Source organism: Centrocercus urophasianus, unplaced genomic scaffold, assembly GCF_019232065.1.
Source record: "Centrocercus urophasianus isolate 14NV4802_14NV808 unplaced genomic scaffold, USGS_Curo_1.0 seq_25, whole genome shotgun sequence".
Lineage (NCBI taxonomy): Eukaryota > Metazoa > Chordata > Aves > Galliformes > Phasianidae > Centrocercus > Centrocercus urophasianus.
The window spans coordinates 12,549,007-12,576,168 of NW_024884811.1; the positions used below are offsets into that span (position 1 = coordinate 12,549,007).

The following is a 27,162-nucleotide window of genomic DNA, read 5'->3' on the forward strand; positions in this document are numbered from 1 at the left end:
GCCCATTGTTCTGGCACAAAGAGAAATCTGGCATAGTGTACTAAGAGAAAATTGTGCCAGACATCAAATGGGCTACAAATGAAGCCCTAGATCTGTGTTTTCCCTATAGAGAATGCTAGATTTAAATATAAGTGAAAAATGGAAAGACTGTGGTAAAACCACTCAAAGGTAAAGTTCTGCATAGTCATTCTTACACGTCTAAAAGCTTTGGAGTAAAATTTGTTTTTCAGAGAAGCGCTCTGTTTAGTTGATTAACCACAATGTATCAAAGCAATTTGAATAATTTCAGGTGTACCAGAAATAAAGAATATTGCATCCTGTTGCCACATGTATATTTTCTGGCACTAAACAAGTTTTGATCTGTGTGACTAACAATGTAGTCACTCCCCCAGTGGGATGCTAACCCTAGTCCTCCTGATTGCCTGCTGTCATAAAGCCTGTGAGTACTTAATATCTGTGAGATGCCTTCTTTCTGCCAAGGCTGAGTGCAATTGAACAACAGGTTAAAATTAACTGCAATCACGAACACATACAGAATATGACTACTTAAAACCCAAATGAACCGCATATGTTGCTCAAAAATTAATGGCTTCTATTTATTTCCATGGAAACTTCAACAGATATGGAGAACACAGTAACACTACTTGATAGAGCAAACTCTCCACTACAAAACACTATTTTTTCAACACAGTCATCATCAGTAGCAATGCATTTTCTCCAGCTGTGAACAAGACCCTGTATACTGTGCTTGCCAAAATCAGCAGTACATGAGGTGAACCACTGTTGTTGTCGCAACTACGGAAACATACCACCCACTTCCTCACTGTGCTCATATCCTCCGTTTGGTAACCATAAAAACATAGCAAGCATCAATGAATGTTAATGGATGAAATTTTTTCCATATGGAGAAATTCAGCGATGCACTTTTGCGTCATAAACATTTCTGTGTCAAATGCGTTTGTCAGACTGCCCTTCTTCTGCCGTCTGTTGACAGCAACCACATGTAACGCAATACTGGTGGTAAGGTTCAGCCTCTACCACCATACCACTGACACCACCTCTGGTGTTGTGTGCTAATAAAATAGAATAGGAGGCATTACTTTCAGGGAGGCCCTCATATATTCCACATGTTGATATACCCCAAACCCTTTTAAAGCAGAGCATTAAGACATAGGGAAAACAAACAAACAAACAAACAAACATGCATTGTTAAAATCAAGTTTTGTTTGTTTGCTTGTTTGTTTTAATAGAACTGACCAAATGAAACTAGGTGTAGCCATAAACACACTTTGTTGGCCTCTTCATAGGAAGAACACAGCTTGTGGATGGAAGTAGTGTCATCTATTAGCTGAATTGGATGTGTGGGGAAAAAGCAACCCATCAGTCATACACATTTTTCTAGGACTTCCTCTTTTTTCTACTAACAGCTTTTTCCAGTCAGTCCAACTAAAAGCACTTCCTCTATCCAAAAGTTTCTCATCGAGAGAAAAAGCCTAATGCCATCAGAGAAGTGGATGACCGTTGTGCCCATTGGCATTATTCACAGCTGCTTCTTTAGGTGTGACATGACAAGATGTGTTGGAGCAATTGCCCAGAAATACTGAACTCATGAAAATGATAATGTCTAAGGATTTAATGACAGTTTGAAAAAAAAATGGCCAGAAGAGCCAATATGAGTAATAAGGCCAATACAACATCAAGCAGCAGGATCCAGTGGAGACAGCTAGCTAATCCCTAATATAAAGCAGATCACTACACCTCTGATTTAGTCCTTGCATACTAGTCAGGTACTTGACCTTGATAAACACTTATTCCATGTGAGTCTGAATCACTCCTTCCTTTAGCCACTTCAGACACATAAAATGTTATTAATTCTTTCTCAAGGCTTCCATTTGTTATTGGTGTACAGGTGAGAAAAAAAAAAACATTATTTCTTCTAATAAAGATACATGGGGGATCATAATTTGGTTCCAGTAACACTCCAAAGAAATAACTCAAAAAATAAGAGTTAAAAAAAAAGAAAGATGTTTACCTGCACATAAAATGACAACTTTTAATTAGGCTTTAAAAAAAAAAAAAATTAAAAGACATTACTTTTTCTCCCAGAGCTTTCTGAATTACATAAGGTACTTTCATAATCATTACTGTTTCTTTACCCCTAAGATGATATTTGAAGTGATATACAAGAATCTGAAATTACAGCACTGCTTATGATTAAGACTCACAGAAATGTATTTTACTTGTTCTGAACGATCTCATATTTAAATAAAAGAACACTTTAAAGAAAAACAAAGCACTTAAAAATGACACATTTCTTTCTCCCTCAGTAATTTTCCACCTTCTAACATCTTAAACATGGAAAGTTGGTGCTTTAACATAAACTTTCTTAGAGAACTAATCAACAAAACGAGTGCATTACTAGAACGTAACAGCTGAAATTACCACAGCAGGGAGGTTTTGTAGCTTTGTTCATGCCTTCATTATGCAACTCAAACTGAACAGAGAAACTGTATGTATAGATGGGTATATATAGGTATAGACTATATAGCAAGAGAGAAAGGTGTGCAGGAGATGGAGCCATAAAAAGAAATGAGATTCCAAAAGTGAATATCCTGCAACAAGATGTTTTGCTTTATTTGCCGAGAAGAAATGAAATCTTTTTCTGTTGGACTCTGCTGGCTCTGCACAGAGGGCCCATGTAGTTGTGAGTTCTCCCCTGTGTTTGTATCATAAAGTTATGAAAATACATTATTTATCACCTCCTTTTTTTCTGTATGTCACTGAGTCACAGAATGATTAAGGTTGGAAGTAACTTCTTGAGATCACCTGATCCAACACCCACACGTAAGCCGGGACACCTACAGCATGTTGCCCAGGTCCACATCTCTCTTGTGCTGGGAAACCAAGAAATAAATTATTCAATATGCTGAATAGGGCAGAAGGATCACCACAGTTCATCTAATGGCAGTACTGTGCTTAATGCAGGCAAGAATATCATTAGCCTTCTTAGGAGCAAGGGCACGTTGCTGACTCACATTCAACTTGGTGTCTGCCCAGACTCTTAAGTCTTTTTCTGACAGTGTACTTTCCAGCTGGGTGACAACCAGCCCTACTGGTTCCTCAGGGTTCCACCCCAGAAGCAGGACTATTTACTTCTCCTTGTTGAACTTAGTGAGATTTTTGTCAGCCCATCTCTGCAGTCAGACTAGTTTCATCCAGACGGCTGCATGGCCCTCTGGTGAGTCAGTCAGTCACTATTTCCACTCTTAGGTCATGCACAAATTTAGCATGGGTGACCTCCCTTCCTTCGTCTAGGTAGTTAATGAAGATGTTAAACACACCTGAAAGTGTTACTGACCACTGCAGTATGCTGGTTGTTACTGGCCTCCAACTAGACTTTGCATCATTGAATACATTCCTCTGGACCCACCCATTCAGTGAGTTTTCAGTCTACCTCGCTGTCTGCTCATCTAACCCATGTTTCAGTAGTTTCTTTGTGAAGATCTTATGAGAGGCAGTGTCAAAGCCCATGTATCTCCTGATCTGTTTCTTTTCCACCCAAGATGGGAGTCACTTGTCTTGATGTCTGGAACTTGCAGTTCCATAAAGTTGCTGGTAAAGATTGAGACAAAGAAGCATTCGTTACCTCAGCTTTTCCACTGTCTTGGATAATCAGGTCTCCTGCTTGTTTGTTTAAGGAGAGGGCCCACATTTTCTTTGCCTTCATTTTTGTCACTGAGGTATTTGAGGTATTGTTGCTCTTAATGTCTTGGCCAGATTGAATTCTATGCTTTCCTGTTTCCATCTTCTTGGCAGTGTCTCTGAATTCCTTCCAGGTTACCTTTCCTTGCTTCCACCCTTTCTAGGTATCCTATTTGTATCTGAGTTTTGTCAGGACCTCGTTGTTCATTCATGCATGCCTCCTGGAACTGTTGTGTCTGACTTCTGCTTTGTTGCATGACTCATGAACTTGGAGAAGGTGATCCTTGAATATTAGTCAGCTTCTTTGGGTCCCTCTTCGTTCTAGGTCCTTATCCCACAGAACTCTACTACACAAATCCTTGAAAATGACAAAGACTAAGGTTGTGATCTGTGCACTCCTTGCTGTGTGAAGGACTTTATTTACTTTATCTGCCCCACTTCTCAGTCTTTTGTGCTTGACAGCTTTTTCCCTAGGCTCTCTGTTCCCAAGCTCTCACTTTTTCACTTCCTTGATCTCTTTTTCAAAGTCAACCTTCCTGACTCCTTTTTTTCTATTTCTTCTGTGTCCTTTGTGTTTCTTCCTGTTCCTCTCATTCTCTTTCTTAATAGTGCTCCCCTCATACTGTTTTTCTTTCTGCTGATGACTGTTGAACTTTTCACTTTCCAAACCCCTTCTGTGCTAACTGATCAGCCTCAATATTATTTCAAGACAATTTTTGCATCATTTAGTAATTTCCTTTCTCTGCCTCCCAGACATGCAAGACAGTTATTCACTTTCAGAAATAGAAAACAAGCGGCATATCTACAGAAAAGTCCCTGAGAAGAGCAAGAAAAGTAACGGTTATTTCCAGCTTTCTGACATCAGCCAAGACGATAGCAAGGCAGTCTCAGGGAGAGCAGAGAAAGTAGTCTGGGACTCCACACATGATGCCACCAGACTGCAAGCAATGGGAGAAAAGAATAACCTGTCCTCTCCAGGGAAACAGTGGCTGAAGTTTTTGTGAGAAATAAGGTTCCTTGTTACCTGTTTAGATGAAGAGAACAGGCTTTTCTTCTTTCCTTGGAAAGACAGTCAACTGGAATCTCTTTTTAGTATTTATTATGTTACCCAGAGTATACTTTAAGGGGTATATATAAAAGGCATATTTAGAATATATCTAAGCGTAGAGATGTGACGCTGTTGAGACAGAGGCTAAAGAAAACTGCTGTACTGCTCTTTGTTAAGAGTCAGTGTTCAAATTCATGCTCAGAAACGCTTCTATTTCCAACTTGCCATTAACATTACTATTGACAATGAGGAAAAGGCTGAGATTCTCAATGCCTTCTTTATTCTGTTTTTAGTGATCAGATAACTGTCAGGTTCTCCTCAGGGAACTCTGCCCCCTGACCTGGAAGTCAGAGATGGGGAGCAAAATAAATTCCCCACAATTCAGAAGGAAGCTAGTGAAGGAAGTTAGTGACCTGCTACTCCACTTGGACTGTCATGAGTGCACGGGGCCAGATGGGATCCACCTGAGAGTTCTAACGGAGCTGGCAGAAGCGACTGACGCATTAATTTCCATTATTATCAGAAGTCCCAGTCAACCAGTGAGGTCTCAGAGAAATGGAGGCTTGGTAATATGATGCCCATCTACAAGAAGGATTGGAAGGAGGATCTGAGAATCTACAGGCCTGTCATCCTGCCCTTGATATCTGGGGAGATCACTGAAGCAGATCTTCTTGAGTGTGATCACACAGCATGTGTAGAACAACACAGGGTCAGGCTCAGCCAGAGTGGATTCGTGACGGGCACATCCTGCCTGATAAACCTCATCTCCTTCTATGACCATGTCACCCACCTAGTGGGATGAGGGAAAGGCTGTGGATGTAGACTACCCAGGCTTTAGCAAAGGCTTTGACACTGCCTGGCTCTGGAAAGATAAATATTCTTGGTGAGAAACAGCCTTAAGACCTGTAGCAGTTTTAGGAAAACAGTACTGCTTTCTGAATTTAAGGATCTGTTTGAAGTGCACAATTCTGTGTTTATAAGATGAATTAAATTCTGAGAAATAAATTTTTTTACTGATTTCAGCTAGCCCTGCAGCTAATTACAGTGGTCATTTATATTTTCAATAGAGTTGTTAAAATCAGAATGACGTTACTGGTACAACATTGGAAAACACAGGGCTAAACTTTGCACTTGCATAACTTTATCACTTAGTACAGTTATTGCAGCAGCTAATCTTCTTGTTAACTTTTCTGTGTAATTCTTATCTAATCTTTATCTTTCTGCCATTTTTCCCTGTTAAAATTCAAGGGAAATAAGATGTGAAACCCACCGGAAGAAGACAACTTTTTTAGTACAAATCAGAACTGCTTTATTGTTCCCATCACTTCGCTGGAAAGAGATGAAAAGCTAGTGAAAAGATTAAAAATGAGGCGCAGTAGGAGAAATAGAAAATTCCAATAACTGCATAATTTATGTTTGTGTGTGTGATCAAAATAGTCTTTTTTCAGTGCCATTTATAATGTATATATTTGCTGACCATCATTACCATAATGTTTCTTGTCTATTTAGGAGATCGTCAACTTCAATTGTCGGAAGCTGGTTGCTACAATGCCTCTTTTTGCTAATGCAGACCCAAACTTTGTGACTGCCATGCTAAGCAAACTGCGTTTTGAGGTGTTCCAACCTGGTGATTATATTATCCGAGAAGGTGCTGTGGGTAAAAAGATGTATTTCATTCAGCATGGCGTTGCTGGTGTTATCACCAAATCCAACAAAGAGCTGAAGCTGACAGATGGCTCTTACTTTGGAGGTGAGTAGGAAAAAATGAACTGTACCTTTGAAATGAAAGCACTAGCATAAAACATATTAAGATATGAGACATATAGAGATGTATGAATGTCTTTTGCCTGGACAATTCCAATTGCTGGGAAGTGTATGCAAAATATTTTTGAATAATACATTCACACTCTGCTTACGCTTCTGATGTAGCTACTCAAGATAGGGAATAACCTTTCTAAGTGATTTTAAATGAAGAGCATCTCTTTAAAAAGGGATAGAAATTTGTAGTCATAAATGCACTTCTGAAAGTTAAAAATAACTGCAAGAGCTCAAAATTTGATGGGATTAAAGACGATTGTTATTATGAGATATTTGGCATCCTTCAAGAATATTTCATGCTGTTATTAGGGCTTTTTCACTTAATTTTTTTGTATGCAGTATTGATTAGCCTTCCAGTAAAAAAAAACTGAGAAACTGAACTCTGAGTAGATAACCATTCAACAGCTGTATATTAATAAAAATAAATTAAAAAAAAAAAAAAAGAGAAATTTTAATGCAACTTAAATTCATTTGGTAATCCTAATGAAAAATAGATATTCATTTAGATGAAGTCATCTGAATATTTGTATTGGAGTGAAAGCATTCTTTTTTTTCCCATGTAATAATCAGTATGATTTTGTTTTTCTGGTGGCTTTTAGTTGTCTCTGTGCAATGAAATAGGTATCTGCTTCTTAAGGTAGAGAAAAGGCTGGCTTCTAGATGTTGATTGAACATTTGTATGTAGTACTGCTGCTTATGACCATCAGTTAGTTTGTTATTGTATTAATTTTCTGTTCAATCCCTTGAATCATCCCAGAGCTGAGCTGAGTCAAAAGCCTTTCAGAAAATGTTAGATTGAGAACCTAAACAGTAGCATTTAGCTGGTGTACAGAAGTGGAATGCTTAAAAATGTAATGTGGGCCTCAGAGTTTGAAATGGGCTATGGAGTTACTTAACTAATCCCGTTTTAGAATAATATCCTAAAGCAACTCCTACTGATCTGGCCAGCAGGTCATGTCATTCTGCAGTAGCCTTTGCAAGGTGATTTGTACCAGTATTTGTACAAGCACTTCAGAAAAGCAGTCTTGTGCTTATCCCATGGGCTTAAACCATAAATGCTGAAGACAGGAGATTAAGGAGAAAAGGTAAATGCTGAGGATGAAGAAACAGAGCAACCTTGGTCGTGGTTTCCTCTGCGCTTAGCAGTGCCCCAGTTTATGAAAATGAGTTTGCAAGAACCTGCATGCTGAATCTGGTCATAATACTCCTCTGAACCAGCAGAGGATCAGAGGAGATTGCAAATGGAAGTATTTTATGTAACTGTCAGCCTGTTCTTGCAGTGCAAATGACTCCTTAGCTCATCCTGTTCATCCAGTACCTTAGCAGGACTGCAGTCAAAAAATAAGCTATTTGCACTATCTGGATACCTGAAGAACTTAATATAGTGCATACCAAAACATTTTGTTCATACAGACACTCCTGGGATGAGACAAGGAGCACAAAGATCTGGACAAATATCTGAATCCTAACAGCTGCTGGGGCAAATGGGAAAAAAATATTGGCTGCTGTTTGTAGCCGAAAGGGAAGATACAAGAAAAGGAAGAGTGAGCACACAGGGAGAAAGAATCTGGAAAAGGATGTACTCTGGGATACAATACATCATGATTCAGATCTGTTTTAACAAAATATCATACAGCATTGTGAATTCCCAGAAAGAAAGACCTATTTGACTGTAGCTGAAAAGAGAGGAAACAAGATGCCCATCAGAAAACTGTGAAAATCTTGGTTTGTCAAAGCAGAAAAAAAACCTCTAATACACTCTTCTATCTGAAGGAAATACATTTTCTCTGAAAAATGCACCACAATCTGAGCAGAGCCTCCTGACCAATACAAAGATTAAAAATATTTCACCCGGGAATAGTAACAAATGTCTGTCCAAATCCCAAGACTAATCACTTTCTTTTTCTCCAATGGAGACATGCAAAATCTGAGACCAAGATACTGCTTAACAAGCTGCAACTTACAGCTTTAATTCTATAGCCCCAGATCTGACCTAATAAATCAGTTTAAATATTTATGCTTTCCATTGAATAAAAAACACAGAGGTGCTATGGGGTCATGAGAGCTTGGGTTTCCCAAGAACTCTGGCTCTGGGGATTTTGGGAGGAGTCCTTGGAGAGGCAAGCTGTCCTACAAAACTCATGAAGTGTGTCCCACCTTAAATTTGGAAAACATTTATCAGAGTATCAATCTTTAAAATACTTTGGTATTGACAAAATTTTATCAGCAGAAAGTTTTTTACACCCTGGAGTTGTAGGACAACTAGTAGTTAGTGTGAAAGCCAAGACATAAAATGAAACAAAGCAGTATCACCAGTATTTGTTTGGAAATTCTTCTCAAAAAGAAGGTGTCTGAATATCCACAGCCACAGTAACAAGTAGAAAATTCTGTGGTTTTAGTATTGATTAATGAGACTGTATTTCACCTCAGCCTTACATTGATTTTTGATGGAAGTGCAGAGTGATGACTCCAGAGAGCCCATCCTAAATCTGGGCTTTATTACTGTATGCCTTTTATCTCATATGTGCTCATTGGTTTCTCCTCTCTGATGTAAGTAAGTCAAATATACTAGCCACTAAGATATTTTGGCTTGTTTGGTGACACAGCTGTCAGGAGAGTATTCTACCTCTTAACTTCCACGTGTGTTCTTAAAGAAAATCTTGAATTTTGGATGTAGGAGCATTATTTAGCCTTGCAGAATGTAGGATGCTAGTTTTTGTCCTTTGCATCTACTTCAAGTGCTAGTATGCATTTGCAAATGATGTCTGGTACTATCCTTTTCTGTAGCCTACATCTGCCTCAGCCCTTCCCTCCACTCCAGCTTTAATGGAAAGCAAAAAGCATGCATAAAAGAATGAGTGAGAATACATCTGGCCTTCTAGTCTGCAAGCACATATTGATGGCTTATGTCCAGCTCTTTATCTAACAGAACCTCAAGTCCTTCTCCACGAGGCTGCTGTCAATGATTTCTTTTCCCAGTCTGTAAACATATCTGGGATTGCCCTGACCCTACTGAAGCACCGTGTACTTGTCCCTGCAGGACCTCTTCAGGTTCACGTGGGCCCACTTTTAAAGCCTGTTCAGGTCCCTCTGGATTTTGAAGGTGTTGCAGTTGTTAAATAATTTTTTTTTTTCATTTGGCCCATGATTTTATTTATCTACAGTTCGCAATAATGAAAATATAAAATATTAGTCAATACAGCAGTGGTTTATGAGACATCCTGGAATTTTTTTTTCTGTCTCAGTACATATTTGTGTTTCTGTTTATTAACACCCAGTATTTCAAACACAATAGTGCATTGTGCTATAATCCTGATAGTAAATAGTAGGGAGAAAATTGCCAGGTTTCAGTCCTGCTGAACTTTTCCGTCTTGGTAGCAGTTGATTGTATTAGAAATTGCTCAAAGATCTTTTTGTGTTAGAAAGAGTTACAGGACAGATTGTTTATTTCTTCCTCACTACACACATAAATGTTTTTACATCTTACAAACCAGGCACAAAAATAAGAGTAATTCATTTATACAGAAACATTGATTATCATTTTATTGAGGCTTTATAGAGCAGAAATAATACTTTAATGTATCTAATTACCCTAATGCAAATTTAATTTACATTTTAACAGTGTCTGTTGGTATAAGATGCTGTAATACCCCTAATACAAGTGAATTCTGATTTTTGGTGTAGTAAATCATATTACAGGTCACTCCATAATGATCATATTTACACGATTTACAAAGGTGCCATGATTAATAACAACAAACATGAGTGTAATAGAATAAAGAGAAGTCTGTTGTAATAAAAGAGCTCGTTTCGCACAGTTCCCTTCCTTTTGCTCAGTCAGTTGTGGTTGTGGCTGTTTTTACTGCCACATTGAGATCTGGCTATGTGAAGTATCCTTACCTCCTGGAAATAAAACCTTTTCTCCCCTGATATGTAATGATCCTCCACTTCTCTGTGCATCCCTTGCTCCAGTCTGCTGGTGTTCACTAGCAGTCTGGTATGGAATGCAAGCTGCTGCCTGGGTAGAAAAGGCAAAAAGGAACATTCTGCTATTTTTCAACTCATACTGTTGCCCCTGCAAACATGCTGATGAGTGGGAGTGGTTTCATGATGTCCCCTCCAGTTGCCAGTTCCATACAGTCTGAGGAGATACTCTGGGCATGCAGTCCTGATCTACCTAAGCACATACTGAACCTCGTTTGTGTTTCAGTGCTGTGTCAGACTGGGGCTGACATGCGTACAAAGAATAAAAACTGTGAATAAATCCACCACTACCCAAACAGTGGTCCTCAGCAGAATGAAAGAGGCTTGTTTGGAGCATATTCCAAATGCTGCTGTTACTTCTTTTGCTTGCTTGCTAGTGGGTAGAGCACTGTCTCCTCACTGTGGTCCCATTCTCCTTGCTGAAGTTATTGGCAAAGGGGCTGGCAACCTCAAAGGACAAAAGATAAGCCTTGCGTCCCTGCTATGTTTTTCCTCTTCCATCTGTTTTCCCACCTGTGTTTATACAGGCTTTCCTTCATTCAACCACCCAGACGTATGTTCCAGGAAATTGTAACTCCATTTTTCTGTTTTTAACAGATATTGTGTTAAAGCTGAAGGAATGCCAGTCTTGCTAGGGGAATCCAAACTGAGTGTGTAGGATGTGTAGGATATATTTTTATCATTTATATTAGCCTGGGGCCCCCATGGAGTTTGTAGTTGGATGGAGTTTCCTAATTCCAATAGACTAGTGTGCAATAATTCATGTACCCAGTTGGTGATGTGTCTCTTGTGGTTCCCTCTCCCTGCCTTTTTTATTTTATTATCCCCATTGAGGATCTCAGTGGTATCATGCCACTTAGAGTCATCAATAAGACATTTTGTAGACTAACGAAAAGTCATATTGCTTTAAAAGTTTTTTTTGTTTTTTTTTTTGTTTTTTTTTTGTTTTTCTATGAGTTTCTAGATATATGAAAGATGAGGAAGTATACATGATTCTCTAAAACTGTATTTTTGATACGTGCTGGTTTATGGTATATTTATGAGAGTTGCTCTGTGTAGTTTCATACGTAATGTAGATACTGCTTGCATTGTAATCAGAGACAAATGAATGTCTTTTTTTAATTTAGTCAAGGACACCTGTATGAAACTTCCAAATACCACTGTTCCTCTAGCAAAATCACATATAAAACTGATTTAATCCCCATCTTCCCAGAATTTGGAGACAACTTATGGGATTGCTTTTTTTTTTTTTTTTTTTCCTGTTTTTATTCTTAGCACTGGTTTGTCAGTGTCACTTACGGAATATTTCATATTTTTAAATGTTTTACTTTGCCGCGGTTATTTAGTGCCATTTTAGTAGTTACCCTTTCAAGCTTTAGATTCTAATAAATTGTATTTTGTATTTCCTTCAGCTTCTAGAAGTCCAATTAGACAGAACTATTTCGACCTACCTAATATTTTTGGATCTTTTCCCCATTTCAGAACAGCAATTGTCAGTATATTTTAGACCAGTGCAGTGGAAAATAATACCATGGGAAATGTTGAGTCACTTTAGATTATGTTTTGCCACTTCTTTCTTTCTGGGTACACTGTAGGTACTTCCTTTCAATGGACAACTTTTAAGGATTTGTAGTATTATATTTTTTTATATGGAGAGAGAAAATGCTGTTCAACTGCCTGACTGCTCACTGCTTTACTCCTTGTGATTTATACCTGAACAATATGATATGATAGAATTCTGCATTTTGTAAAAATGCTACATAAAAATAATACGATGGCTACTTGTTATTCAAAGTAATGGTGAATTACAGCTTTTAGGATTTATATGCCAATCTAGCATCTCATTGAAAATACATAATTAATCATAAGTAGCCTCCCTGATGTACTTGCCATGTTCTTAATGGAAAGTACACAGTCAAATGCTTAAAGATCTCCATACCAACTCACTTGTAAAACAATTTTTAGGTGTACAATATAGACCATTTTTCTAAGCCTATTACTTGAAAGAGGTCATAAAAATGGAATGTTCTTAGCACAAACTAGTTTGCCATTTTGAGGATACAATTTTCTCACAGTACAGCATAAACTCCTTCTACTAAAGATCATGTTGTTCTTTTGACACTGTATTTTATATGGAAAAATACCATGCAGATGGCAGAATTGCTCACAATTTAGACGTAGTACTATTTTAAAAAGTCTAAGGAAGTTTTTAAAAATGTTAGAGACTTTTTAAATATGTTAGAAAAAAATGACTTGCTCTGAAATCCTATTAGAAAGTAGATTTGATTTTAGTTTTGTTATTTAGAAATAAATAAGATGTAAATTTAATAACATTATTGAAAAAAATGATTATATAATCTTTACTATTTAAATAACATAGGCTTGAACTCAAATGATAGTTCTTATTCTGCACATTCATGAATAGTTTAACTAATTCCTAATTTAGTATTTATAAGCAAGAAAACCAGCACACCCAAAATGTCACATCAGCATACACTGAAAATTTGAAGTGACAAACACAGATAAAGCAAATGATAATTTTGCAAATACCTTCACTTTTGGACAGTATAATTTAACCTAAATATATGAGTTTAGGTTAAATATTTCATCTAAATATTTAATTTGAAAATGACTGTGATTGTTTGTTTAATAATTTAAACAGATAAAAAAAAAGAAGTGCAACATTTTTATAGTCCACTAAAATTCAGCTAAAATAGTAGTTTAATTAGCAACTGTAATTGTTTGTCAAAGCCAATATGTCAAGAACCATGCACTGAATATATAAGGAATTAACTGAGTTTTTTCAAGATCGGACTCCAAACAAAAGGCATAAAATGAGTAGAACAAAGCCACGTTTATACTTTGACTCCAGCAGTATAAAACCTAAATCTATATTTAGACACATTATCTTGAAATCTGAGTTTATTGCTGTTTGCTTGATTTCAAATTAAAAATAAAATGAATATCATAAAAATTAGGAGGTTTTGCAAGATAATAACTAGCATATCTTAGCCTCTTGCTAGAAAGAGCACTTTTCTAAAATAGAATAGGACTCGGTGGATACTCTGTTATAAATAATATTGAAAACAAAGTAGAGGCTTGCATTTCTATTTTGCATAATGATCCCAAGTTTTTTTATCATACTGAGCTTTCTCAAAAGACTGAGCTGAACAAATAGGCAAGATGTAAGATGCCTCTGTTTGCTCTAATCATGAACCTTAACCACAGCTATTTGCTGCAAGCATAGAGAGAAAAAAAAAGACAGGTCAGGATATGACATAAAATGGCTGTCTGGGGAGATGACATGCCACTTTTTATAGAGGTAATCGTATTCCAATCTTGTATGTTTGGCTGTCTTTCTTGATGTAAAAGTAATAATGACTTAAAACGTTACTGGAAAGATTTAAATTTTACTTCCAATCTATATTAAGCAAATTATATTGAAATAAACTTATTGGTGTATCAGTTTTTATCTTACTGTAAATACAAGGACTTAAAAAATCAAGTTTTTTAAAAAAAAATCAATCATTTTTTTTTGAATTACAAGTCATTAGAGACTGCCTAAGATGGGTTGACTTACAGCACTCAAGCCCACCTTCAAAATGAATATATGCCCAGAATGTATTTTCTATATCAACATTTACTTTTACCACAGTAGTTAGCAATTTAAAGATTCTGCCAGTTTGCTTAAATTATTATCAATCTGGTTTTCTCTGACCTGCTATAAAGTAGTGTATTAAGCCTTATTCAAGGAAGTGGACTGATACAGAACAAGAGTTGTTGGAAGAATTAACATTCTTGTAGATCGACAACAGAAAGGACAAAATTAGATCCAGAAAAAAAGGAAGGGGCATACTTTCAGGATTGTTGCAGACCTTAAATAAATTAAAAAATTGCTCATACATTTTAAGACTTTCTTTTTAAAGCTTGCCTACAAACCCTATCAAAGTTTGGGTCAAAAAAAGTTAGGCAATTCTTTTTGAAAGAATAATTTCTCCCCAGGATACCTGTGCTGTCTCCAAAGAACTAAATGCATCTTTTTGCCAATTAGAAATTATACTGGAGAAAATAAGAATCGAATTTCTCTAGTTCAACCACTTACCAAACGAAAAATTAGACGTATAAACACAAAGATTAAGCAAATGAGAACTTGGATGGGACACTGATATGGAAAGGAGTAATGGGAAGAAGTGCAGAAACAGAATTAATCATTCATCTCTATCTTAGATGAGGAAAATAGTTACAAAAATTCTGTCATGGATGCTCATCTCCAGCTGCTTCTAACTCATTTGTTTTGAAGGCTGCTTCTTATCTCAAGGAAGCTTTGAAGACAAAAATGACTGAGTCTGAAGGATACCTTCTGGTTGAGAGGGATAAATATAATACCACTTGTGTTGCGAGTGCTGATATCCCTCATTTTTTCCCTACTGCAGATTTATCTCAGGAAGACTAAAATCCTTACTTTTCCTTGATATAACTCCTTAGTATTATGTCATCTTCAAACATAGAAACAAATATTCTCTTCAGTACCTATTTCATTCTCTTTTTCTCACATGACGTTACATTTAGGACATCTTCGTGATAGAGGATTATTGGAAGGTGCTGTCAAGGAGGAACAAATATTTGCAAGCAAGAATTGCATTCCTAACTTGTCATGAGGGTATGGATAATGAATCTAGCTAAAATTCTGTTTTTTTAATTATTATATTAATAATAATGCACTCTTTTTTCCCATCTTTTTCTGTTTAATAAGTGGACAATTTCAACCTTACTAGTCAGTGCACATCTTCAATTTATTTTATTTGCCTTGTTAGAAAAAATTAACAATTAAATAAATTAGATGATGAACATTCTGAGAGCTTGTAGCAAAATTTCCAATCAGGCATTTGAAATGACTAGAAACAGGCAATAAAAATGTGAAAGAAACTTGCCTGTTATCTTTTTATTTAGTAAAATGATCCTGTAAAAGGTAATATCTATCGTAAATAGTTAAATTAGATTTACATAAAGCACTCAAAAAACGATGAAAGACTGGAACTGAGTCTTTAAGGAAGTTGCTTAGCTGCAATTGGCTAGTCTTGCTTCAAAATAGCAACTTCTCATGAATTCTCTGTGGTTAATCATTCTGTCTGTCTGAAGAAAAATGTTTTTTGACAACTCTATGGACAACTGCACACTGAAAGCTCAAACTAACCAGTCTGTAACTCTGTATTTACTATACTAAAGTGGGAATAGATTAGTGGGATGGTTTTTGCACACTTTTCTTTTGACTGTCCAGCTTACATATTTGACTGTAGAAGGCAGTAAATGTCTCAGATTTCTTCCTCCATTAAGTTCTGCTTTTTGCTGCAGGAATGTTCCTGTTTAGCACTGCCTATATTTCAAGATTTCTCAAATATTGGAGAGAATGGAAGAATGTACTTATCCAAGCATGACCTGAACCTTTTCAGTTCCATCCACTCTTGGGTTTAGGGGATATCACTCATAACTCCCCAAGCAGTGTCAATTATGTGAAACCTATTTTGCAAAATCATTGTGAAATAAAATCCGCCATTTATTCACTATTTTGAAGAAAATGATCATTGTAATTGAAATATATATGAAATATAATCATAAGACCCAGTATTCATAATTCCAGTGTCTAAAATAAAAATATGCTTTTTGATTTTTTGTTTTGTTTTTTGCAGTAGGGTAAGACATTGAAAGAAAAAGATAAATTCATTAAAAACCTAGAAAATAAAGAAGTATTTGATATCTTCCAGAGTTTAAGAACAGTGACAGGCATACAGAAGTGCACGTTAAAGCCATCCATTCCTGTTTTCTATATCAAAAATGCTCAAGCCAACAAAAACCTAGGAAAATGCTCTACTTCTGAAGGATGTGATTTCTCAAGAGTCTCTTTTAATTGTTTGGAATTCAGATAACTGATTGCTAAAGAAAAGGTGTCACTCGTGCTACCTGTTATACAGAATGTCCCAGGCTGAAGGTTGCATTACCTACCTGACTGACATGCCAAGAATGGTGCCTATTGGCTAATTCCTGGTCAACGTCAAGAACTGTTGGTTTAGTGTTTTGCTAAAGAGTTACTTCTTTGAAGAGTTAGATTAGAGAGGGAGAATAACTGTTCTGGGAAACTTGCTTTGAAATCTGTGTAAACTCCAAGCAATTAAAAAGAATTAAAAGACATACTATAAAAAGGTATGAAAGCATGGATGGGTGGAAAGAGTTGTCATTTATCTGATGTCTTTCCTTAATAGTTTAGTAACACATTGGTCTCTATAAAGTAAGTAATATTCTAATCCTGTGTCCTGTTCTCCTAGAATTTTCTGTAGTAAACTAGAATGACTGACCGAAGCTTTTGAATGGCTTTGATTTTCTGTCTTTCTTCTGCTGCTGAAAGTTGCCAGATGGTCTGAATAGCTGCTTACCTATTTCCACAGCAACATATCTGCCTGCTACATGATGAAACAAGCTTCCTGCTGAGGAAATGAAGCGAGAGTCAGCTGTCCTCAGCTGGAAGGACACTTCATTAGATCCTGTAATGCTGAATCTCACAGATAATAGGAAATCTTTTATGGCTTTAGAAATGGGGAAAGCTCTTAATAAACTGATATAATTTCAACATACATTGAAATTGCTAATTATTTTTAATTTATTTTTATATGAAAAGGACTATACAACTAGTTAACTAGCCTCTTTGTTTCTACAAGAAAAATTGATTTCTGTACCTAGTAAAGTGAACTTTTGCTCTAATTCTGCTATTTCTGTCCTTGTAAAAACTGTGCATATTATAGTAATTCATTGTAATATTTCATTTTCTACATATTACAGTATACCATTCTCAAGTCAGAAATGTATTCCTTGGAGATAGGACTAGCTTAGTATCCTGTAATGAGCCAGCTGACTACTTGATTCATAACGGTTTCCTTTTTCAGCACGGCTTTTCTGTTTGTGGTCACATTTTGTCGGCAAGGCAACTTTATCTTGTTATTTGAATTTCTGGAGTTTACTTCCAGTCTCTAATCAAATCATAAGGAGGCATAGAAAGCTCAGTAGTTAACTGAACTTTTGAACTAATTCAGGAGTATAATTTTTACAGAAAATGAAATGACTGTTAATGGATAAGTGCCACACTGTCAGATGAGCTGTACTGCGTGCCATGGGGGGGAAACAAAACAAACAAAAAAAAACATTTCTGACATCTGCCTACAGAAATAGGAAATCATTATTAGAATAACTAGTCCATGTAGTTATCCAGCAAAGACTAAGAGTTGCAACATCACAAAAAATGCTTGAGGTGATTTGCTCCTATAAAGAATAAAAGAAAAAGTTTAGGAGTCTCACAGCAACAGAAGAATTCAAAAAGTGAACACAGTGTTCTTACTGAGATAGTGCCATACAAGTGTGTAACAAATGTTGGTGAGTTTTTATTGTTGCTGTTATAATCTTCAGAATTGGCTTAGCTTCAAAATTTGATCATTGCAGTTTTTTTCTGTAGGTGTCTTGACAGCAGAAAATGCATGCTTATTGAGTCCTTACCTATCTTATTTTCAGAGCAGTATTGGTCTGTGGGACAGATCTGATGTAAACAGCACACAAATCTAGATGATTTTTATTCAATATGTTCCATAAAACCAAATGAATGTTTTTAGCATTGTTTGGTGTTTTCAAATAGTAATTTTCCATTAGTACAATGATTGACATTTGTTTTAAACTGTTCTAGGGAGCAACTGTCAAAAAAGATTAAGTAATTAAAGTAAATCTTGCATTAAGAGTTTAATTACAGGTTCATTGTAGCCTAATATATAATTGTTAATGGGAATTAAAGACATTTGTACATTTGGAAAGTTAGAAGTATTTGACACTTTTAAAATGTCAGCATGAAGGCAATGCACCATGCTAACCACAGGTAGGAAAATTAGTCACTAATATTCTGCAGGCACTTTCTTTTTATGTTAATAAAAAACCTTGTTTGTCCAAACTGAAAATAGCCTGTGCCCTTTGTGTTTTCCTGCACACTCCTGTGCTATTGTTTGTTGTTCATAGTCCATTTAAATCAATTGAATGTCAAGGAGAACAAAATTGGTGAGGGCACATGGTGTTCTTAATGCCACTAAGACAAACTATAAGTATACCCTGGATATTTTCATTACTTTTTCCTCTTGAAGTCTACAGTTCGTTCATATATATGTGTATATATATATATATATATGTATATATATGGGATATACTTATATTTTATATACATATATATGTGTATGTGTGGGGGTATGTATGTATGTATGTGTATATCCTGGATGTATTCATTACTTTTTTCCTCTCTCCAAGTCTACATTTAATTTTCTGTATATTTACATATATATAAAGATTTTTATTTATCTAAAAGAACACAAGTATTTGACAGGAATATCCTTTTCAGACTCCATGATATTCCTCATATTTTTTCTGTCCCATCCTTTCATATAATATCTAACTAGAAGATTTATTACTGATATCAAGAGCATTCCAAAGAGATGTTCTTAAACCAGAAGTTGTGGCTTGACACAGGATTTTCAGACTGAAATGTATAATTTACATAATGATTCCTTCCAGTCTTCTTACTTGATAAGAGAAATGATGAAGGAAAGTTGGACAATAAATAAATAAAAATTATTGCAATAACTTCTATGATCTTCTGTATGAGACCTAAAAAGTATCTTAGGAAACAGGGTGGGTATTCACTGCGTGAATCTATCTCCCGTTGGGCAAAATGTCCTTCTCATTCTTGTAACTAAAATGCAGTGGGTGCAATCAAAGGAGAAGGGGTCAGGATAAGCTGGGGGATGAAAGAAGGAACAACTGACTTCTGTGTGACCTGGCTGGCTCTTTACAGTAAACAGTCATTTTTCATGGGTAACAGGTCTTTTGAGGGACATTGGGTTGAAACTCTAACAGTACTCATTAGTCTGTACATTCTCCCCAGAGCCATAGCGATTCAACTACAATTTATTCTAGTACTGAATGCAATTTAATGTACTTTGATTTATCCATTACTATTAAAGCATTTTAGCTCCTAAGCCTTCAGGGTTAGGTGCCATGTGAAAATTCTTCAGCAAAAAGTATCAAAAACCATTGAACAAAAACCATCAGGGTTCTTTATATCCTATAGTAATAAAGAATGTATTCTGTTAAAGCCATGCATCAAAAGAAGGGATTATACTGGCACCTTACACATTTGAACACTGCAGAACTGGTGTTGCTGAGGAAAAAATATTTGTATTTCCACATTTCACTGAATATGATCAATTGTGTTAGATACGAGAGTGTGTTAGGAGACTGGTTCCCAGTCCACTCCCAGTATTTAAATATGAACTCTGTGCTATTATGTGCCAGAACTGAGTAGGAAAACCTACCTCCTCCTGGAAACCTAGATAGAATACAGACTTTTTCAGTATTTTCTCATTCCCAAGCATGAAAATTGGATCAACTAAAACATTTCTTTTTGCAAATGACTTTTAAATTTTGTTTTGTACTTTAAAAAAAAATACCAAATAGTTTTCCAGTAGTTTCCAAACTCTTTAATTTTGAAGTCTTCTGAGAACAGCTTCAGTTTTAGCTGAATATAAAAAAACATTTATACCTGAATCATGTTTTACCCTGTGTTAAAGATTCTGTAGGTAATGGTGAACCCCCTGTAAACTTGTCTGATGTAACATTTAACTGAGAAGAGGGCTGAAGACAAAGAAAAGAATGAGTGTATGCATTTTAAAAGAGAGATATCTTTAATACCTTCAATTTGACAACTTTATAAACATATAAGAACTAATGTCTGAATATTGAGCTCTTCTGTTGGGAACATTCCATGAGATCGATTTATACATCTCTCTCATTCTTCCCCCTATGTTTTTCTGTTGCAGTCCTTCCACATTGCCTTTATCCAGTAACTCTTTTCCTGTGAATTCAAGAATCAACTTTTTTAAGACTCTGCATATGGTTTTGGTCCCACCTGTTCCAGAATAGTGAATTCCTGTTGGAGAAACTCTGAAGAGAAAGCCCACTAGACTAATCAAATGATGTAATCATAAAGGGGTTCAACTGTTAGCAAAATGAGGAGGGGAAAAAAACTAGTTCTTGTGTTCAAAAATTGCATATTAAAATAGTAGAGAAAATCTGTTGAATGATTAAAAGAATCAGTAGTGTTTAGCTGAATATATGTGTTTTATAAATCAATAAAATCATTTAGGCTGAGTCTGCAAATTGTTTGACAACTGATGAATCATTTCTTACAACTAGAAGTTTTTCTGTTTGTTTGGTTTTTTTTTAAAAAAAAAAAGCCTGATAAAATCTAAGCTGAGAAACACAGCTCTTAAAGGAAATCAGTTATTTCTACACAGTAGCAGAGACAAAATCAAGTACTTTTAAAATTGCCTATGCAACCTTGCATAAACAGCAATAGAAAAATTGCCTCTGAGTACTTGTTTGCACTGAGTCACTTCCTAGCTGTTAAGTAACACGATTCACTAACTTGTTTCCTGTGTGTGATGAATTTTTCTCTCTCCAGAGATTTGCCTCTTGACCAAGGGCCGTCGGACTGCCAGTGTACGAGCAGACACGTACTGTCGCCTCTATTCCCTCTCAGTGGACAACTTCAATGAGGTTCTGGAAGAGTATCCCATGATGAGAAGGGCCTTTGAAACAGTGGCAATTGATAGACTTGACAGGATAGGTATCACAGTTTTTTCCATCTTTCATATTCTTAAAATCTATCTAGCATTTCTTCCTTAAATTGAAGGAAAAAGTATCCAGATTAAACCTTTGTTATAGATGTCATTTCTGTTACACAGTAATAAATGTTCTGATGTTCTATGTGTAAATAAGACATGTCCAGGAAAGTAGTTCTGCAAGCTCTCTTTTAAATAACAATATACTATGAATTTTAGAGAGCCCTGGTGCTTCTGTGAGAATTATTTTGAATAGTTTAATTATCATTAGTATGACTTCTTAAGCCTATATATTTCTTCTGCTACCCTCAGCAATTCAAGGTGTTTATCCAGTTTAGTGAGACATAAATGACATTTTCCTACATAAATAGTTTAGAGATAGCATCTATAATGATGAGAAGAGCTGAAGTCTCTCTCTGCTCTCAAAACCTGTGTCTATTGAAGTGAGCTAATCCTTTGCAGCAGGGCTCTCATTTTCCTCACAACATGGGCACTGTTAGCATTGATGACTGCACACTGACATTGCTCAGATCTGCTTGCAATCACAAAAGCAGGCCAAGGATATCCAAATGGAAAGCAGAATGATATGGCAGATTATAAAAATAAGTGTGTGCTGTTGTGCAACTAGCCATTCTGGACCTCTCTAGTAGGATGTGTTAGATAAAATGTATGGCTTTAGGTAGAGAGAAATGCACTCTGATCGTCTTTACTGACACTGATTTTAAAATGCAACTATTCATAAAATATCTTTTTCCTATTTTTGATGTTGTTTCCTTCACTTGACAAGAAAATTCCAGTGTGAGAATTTCCCCATATACATATAAGTCTTCAGTTTCTTCAAAGGGAATACAGAAAGACTTGGAGAGCATTGCCATCATGCTGTCTATTCTAAGCTGAAATGTGATTTGGATGAAAACTTGTGTTATCCGTGTTACAGCAGGAGTAAAGAAATGAAATGCACATATATGTTTATAATATTGAAGATGTCTATTTTATTATTTTGGATTATGATTACTTAGTATATTAATTTATCTTACTGAGAATTTTCAAACTTAACAATTTGTCTTCCAAAGCGATCTTTGGAAGTGCAGTCCAACTCCTAAGTAATACGTGCCTAAGTAATGTTGGTATTAAAAGGGCAGTCTGCTCTTGTAGCAGTAATCCAGTCTGAAGTGCTATGTTTACAATACAAAATCTACACAGCACAAAAGATAAAATGCAGACTGCCTTCTCTAAAACAGAGAAAACTCAGTGCAGTTGTATGCCTCTGAATCTGATGACAGAAAATTGAGAGAGCATCAAACAAACATCAGGATAAGAGAGGAGATCAGTGTGCTCTTTGAGTAAGCAGGTATTGCATTAGCAGTGAACTCGTATTAGTTCATACATGTAAGAAAAGATTATTTCATACATGCTAATGGTCAATGATTACTAATGTCTAATAATTAGTTCCAGGGAATGTACTAAAAGGCAGATGTATTTATAACTTATGTAACAATTAAGTGGAAATTAGGACAGTTTTGCAATCAGAAAGGTATGCAGAGCTCAGTGACTTTTTCCATCCCAATGTTCAGTAGATTACTGTGGTTACATTTTCACAGTAATGTTAATAATGGCAATGCACTGCAAGTGAAGGGGCACGGATAGTTTAGGTGTCTGAACATGGTGTGTTATTATAGCATGCAGTTCTGGAACAGAGTGAGGGAGAGCAGACTGTGAGTGAAGGCCACAGGCAGTTACAGTGCTGATGTGCCCATCAGGGATGGAACCAAAGTGTAAAGTCATCATGTCAAGCTGGCTAAGTATTTTGTTTGTCTGTGCAGGGAAGAAGAACTCCATCCTCCTGCAGAAGTTCCAGAAGGACCTCAACACAGGGGTGTTCAACAACCAGGAGAACGAGATCCTGAAGCAAATTGTCAAGCATGACAGGGAGATGGTACAGACCATCGCCCCGGTGAGCTTGCAGCAGATGCCTGCGCTGAACTCCAGCAGCTCCACCACCTCCTCGTCGCGCGTCAGGACGCAGTCCCCTCCTGTTTACACCGCTGGCAGCCTGCATTCCCCCTCACCCAGCACGCAGACACCCCAGCAAGCCGTTATCCTCTCGCCCTGCTCCTACACCACTGCCGTCTGCAGCCCACCAGTACAGAGCCCCCTGGCCGGCCGAACTTTCCAGTATGCCTCACCCACAGCCTCGCAGCTCTCTCTCATGCAGCAGCAGCCTCAGGCGCCCCAGCTGCCACCAGGCACTGCACCCAAGAATGAGGTCCACAAGAGCACCCAGGCCCTCCACAACACCAACCTGAGCCGGGAGGTGCGGCCCCTCTCTGCCTCGCAGCCCTCCCTGCCTCACGAGATCTCCACCCTGATCGCCAGGCCTCACCCCACCGTGGGGGAGTCCCTGGCCTCCCTTCCGCAACCGGCCCCTGGCGCCAGTGCACCTCCAGCCAGCCGGGCCACCGTCCCGCAGCGGGTCTCTCTCTTTCGACAGATGTCCTCGGGAGCCATCCCCCCAAACCGGGGGGCCGTGCCACCCGCAGCCTCCCTGCCAAGGGATTCTTCTGCAGTCTTAAGCACAGAGCCCGAGGGAGACAAGCCACGGTTCGCGTCAAACTTATGATCCCTGGTGACTGCGAGAAGCAGACTTGCGACAAACTGAGAGCGGTCCCAGGAACTGTTTTAGCCTGTTTCCTCATGTACCCCAGCAGTCTACTATGAGAAAAATACTTTAGACAGCTTTGCCCTACATAACGAATGTAACATTTATATATATATATATATATAATATATATATATATATCCAAAAAAAGAGATTAAGAAAACTTGTTTGAATTCATGCCTTCCTTTCTTGCAACCATTAAAGAAATCTAAATTCACCTGTAAAATTATTTATTTTTAATGTGTAAACTTCAACACCACTCTAACATATTTCTCTGTTCATGAAATTTCTTGTTTCCATGGGAAAAATGTCAACATAGTAACAAACTTCAAACAAGTATAAAACAAATAACCTAACTATTAGGTAGCACTGGCTGAGTGGTATTCTGAAACTGTCATTATTCCATTTGTTCACACTTACTGTTAATAATTTCCCGTGAAGAGTTCAGTTGTTGTTTCCCATCGCGTCTCCCATTTTAGCGCTTTCCATTCAGAATTAGATTGACAAACTAAGGCAGACACTAGCGCTCCTCTGGATAGGTTGTAGCCTCACACCATGTCAACCCTTCTGTTGTTTCAGAAAACTGGGTGGATTTCCTTCTTCACATTGCAAAAGACTTTTACAAAGACTATTGCCATTGTAAATACCTTTTTAGACCCAAACAACAATAGCTGCTGTGTGGTGTACCATTGCAAGGTCTTTGTTTAGGAATTTAGGTTCAACTCTTCACTTCAAAATTTACTGTTTTAAAATTTGTTAAAGCTAAGTGCAACACAACTGTTGAATTGTAATGCAGTGGCTTAAAACCTACAATGTTACTTTTACATGCAATGTTTTATGCAAAATTGTACGCTTGATCCTGCAAATTGCTTGTACTTCACCAGTACCATCACTTTTCTTCTCCTTGCCCTAAATAGCATCCCAAAATATTCCATGCATGCTTTGGAAAAAAAAAAAATAAAAAAAAACAAAAAAACAATAAAAATAGGTTCAGTCAGCTATTGTAGGAAAAGGCTTTATGGTATCTTAGAAAATAATAACCATTCATTGATTGTGTCTACCTTAAAATTCCTATAATGCTGACTTTGAATCTCTGGTTTAAGTCTAGAAGTGAGATTTTTCATTTAAATAATTATTTGTAAACCACAGCTTGATTTAGGCTTTCAGGTGCTTTTTGTGTCTTCACTGTAGTTTTGTAGTTGACTGTGGTGTTAATTTTAAAAAAATAAATATAATATAGCATCAAGTCTGTCTGGAAATGCACGATTTGCTCTTTGTATATTGTAATTAAATGGATAGTATATCCTAAGGCATGTAGTGTCAAACATAGCCCATAGGTACAAGGTTTATTATTTTTTATGTCTTCAAAACAGAAAGGAGATGGTAACAGAAAGCAGGGTTAAAGCATACTGTTTTGTGAATGTTTTGTTTTGTTTGCTCAAATCTTCATGTTATCTTATCCACAAAAAAAAGTTATTTCATAATCATTTGTGCCTGATTTACACACATTAAATAGAGATTTAAATTACGTGTCATATTTTAACTCATTGAATATCAGCATTATGGATATGATGCAAGCATACGTTTTGATCCTTAAAACTCAGCTGACCCATGTTAAGGATGTGAATGGAAAGGAATTCTTCTTTTCCCATTAATGCTGAGTTTAACAGTGCATGGAAAAATTAAATAACATCACAAACTACGTAATGCAGTGAATCCAGATGTACTTGAGAGCCAAGTAAATACTCTAAAGCTAACAGAGCTTGAACCCATGCTGCCTGTTAAGCCTTTTACAAAAATGGTACATCAAATAAAATTTAAAACATATGTATTTTTCCAGTTTCTGCTGACTCCCACTCACCAGTAAAAACAATGTAACTAACCCATTAACGTGCTGCTGCCATTAATCAAGTGGCCCAGAGTAGTCTATGAGGAAGCGATCGTTTAAACGTGTTTGGAACATTATGGATACGCTGCAAGACCATTTATTTCTCAGTACAATACCCCCGATATTATTTTAATGCTAACAAATTCTGTCAAGTAAGATCATATCCTGATCTTTCAAACTCTTTAAGGTTTACATTTAATAGGAGAAATGGGGTTATTAGCAAAATATTTTTATATATATTTTTATTTTATTTTAAGCACTATGAAGAAATATTAATTCACATGGTCTTTCAGTGAAACCATAAATAATTTTTAATGACTTTGTAATAGAGTGGACAATATCTAGGCTTTGTATGTTAATTCAAAAATAAATGGTACAGGGTATAAAATTATATACGTATATATATAATGTATGTATGAATGTATATATATTTAGATTAAGAACCAAATGACTCACATTCCTGTAATATAAAGGTCCATTGCTAGTTTCCGAACTGACCTATTTTGTCTGTACATAAGTAAGCCCATAAGTATGAAATCTTACATCTGTACAGGATGAAATGTATTAACGAAAAAGGTTGGATCTTACTGCTGCTGAGAAGACTATAGATCTGATTCTTACAATAACTATCATTGGGGATGAATTAGATATTTTTTCTTTTGTCTTTGCTCAAAGCCATAAATAAATATATAAAAAAGATTATTAATAAATTGAAGAAAATTTAAAAAATAAAACCATGAATATTTCCTTTTGTCCTGATATGTTTATAACTTGGCAAGTTTTGCTTTATCATGGAAGAATTTATAACTTAGCAGGTTTTGCTTTACCATGAAGGAACTACTTGCTTTTCCCATTTCTCTGTTCTTAGCCTCAGAATTGATGTGCACCAAGTACGTGAAGGTGGGGAAAAAATGAGTAATTTTTTATGTAGATTAATACTAGAAATGTGAAGACATACATGATGTACTCAGTCAATTCCTAAGCAGTATTGCCTTCGTAGATTAGAGGAAATAATTGTGCTAAAAAGCATTATCTGCACAGTAGTATTGTTTGAGCAATTACCAATAAACTGTAACATTTCTTCACTTATAATTAATAAACTGAGTAAACTCAAGCTTACTTGTATATAAAATTGAAACTACATCAGTGGAGAATCCCAAGTTATTAGCATAACTTACAAAAACTGTACTCTATCATACTTTCACTTTTCACTTTTATCTTACTATCTATGCCAGTGCTAAATAATACAGCTTTGCTTTTCTGTATAAAACTTAGGATTTCGATGGGTGATTTGTGTAGAAGTATTGTTCATTAATTACACTGTAGATGATTGTAGATGAACAAAAAAAAAACATTTAAGACA

At 36.4% G+C, this 27,162-nt stretch overlaps 1 protein-coding gene across 1 annotated transcript in view; it reads left to right on the plus strand.

Moving 5' to 3' along the window:
- The window catches only part of HCN1 (hyperpolarization activated cyclic nucleotide gated potassium channel 1), a 191,958-nt gene extending 168,086 nt beyond the window's left edge, over positions 1 to 23,872 (plus strand). The window contains exons 6-8 of the mRNA XM_042825847.1: positions 6,260 to 6,500; positions 21,093 to 21,257; positions 23,076 to 23,872. Coding sequence (XP_042681781.1) covers positions 6,260 to 6,500; positions 21,093 to 21,257; positions 23,076 to 23,872 — 1,203 coding nt within the window. The remainder of the gene's footprint in view (positions 1 to 6,259; positions 6,501 to 21,092; positions 21,258 to 23,075) is intronic.
- The last annotated feature ends 3,290 nt before the right edge of the window (positions 23,873 to 27,162 follow it).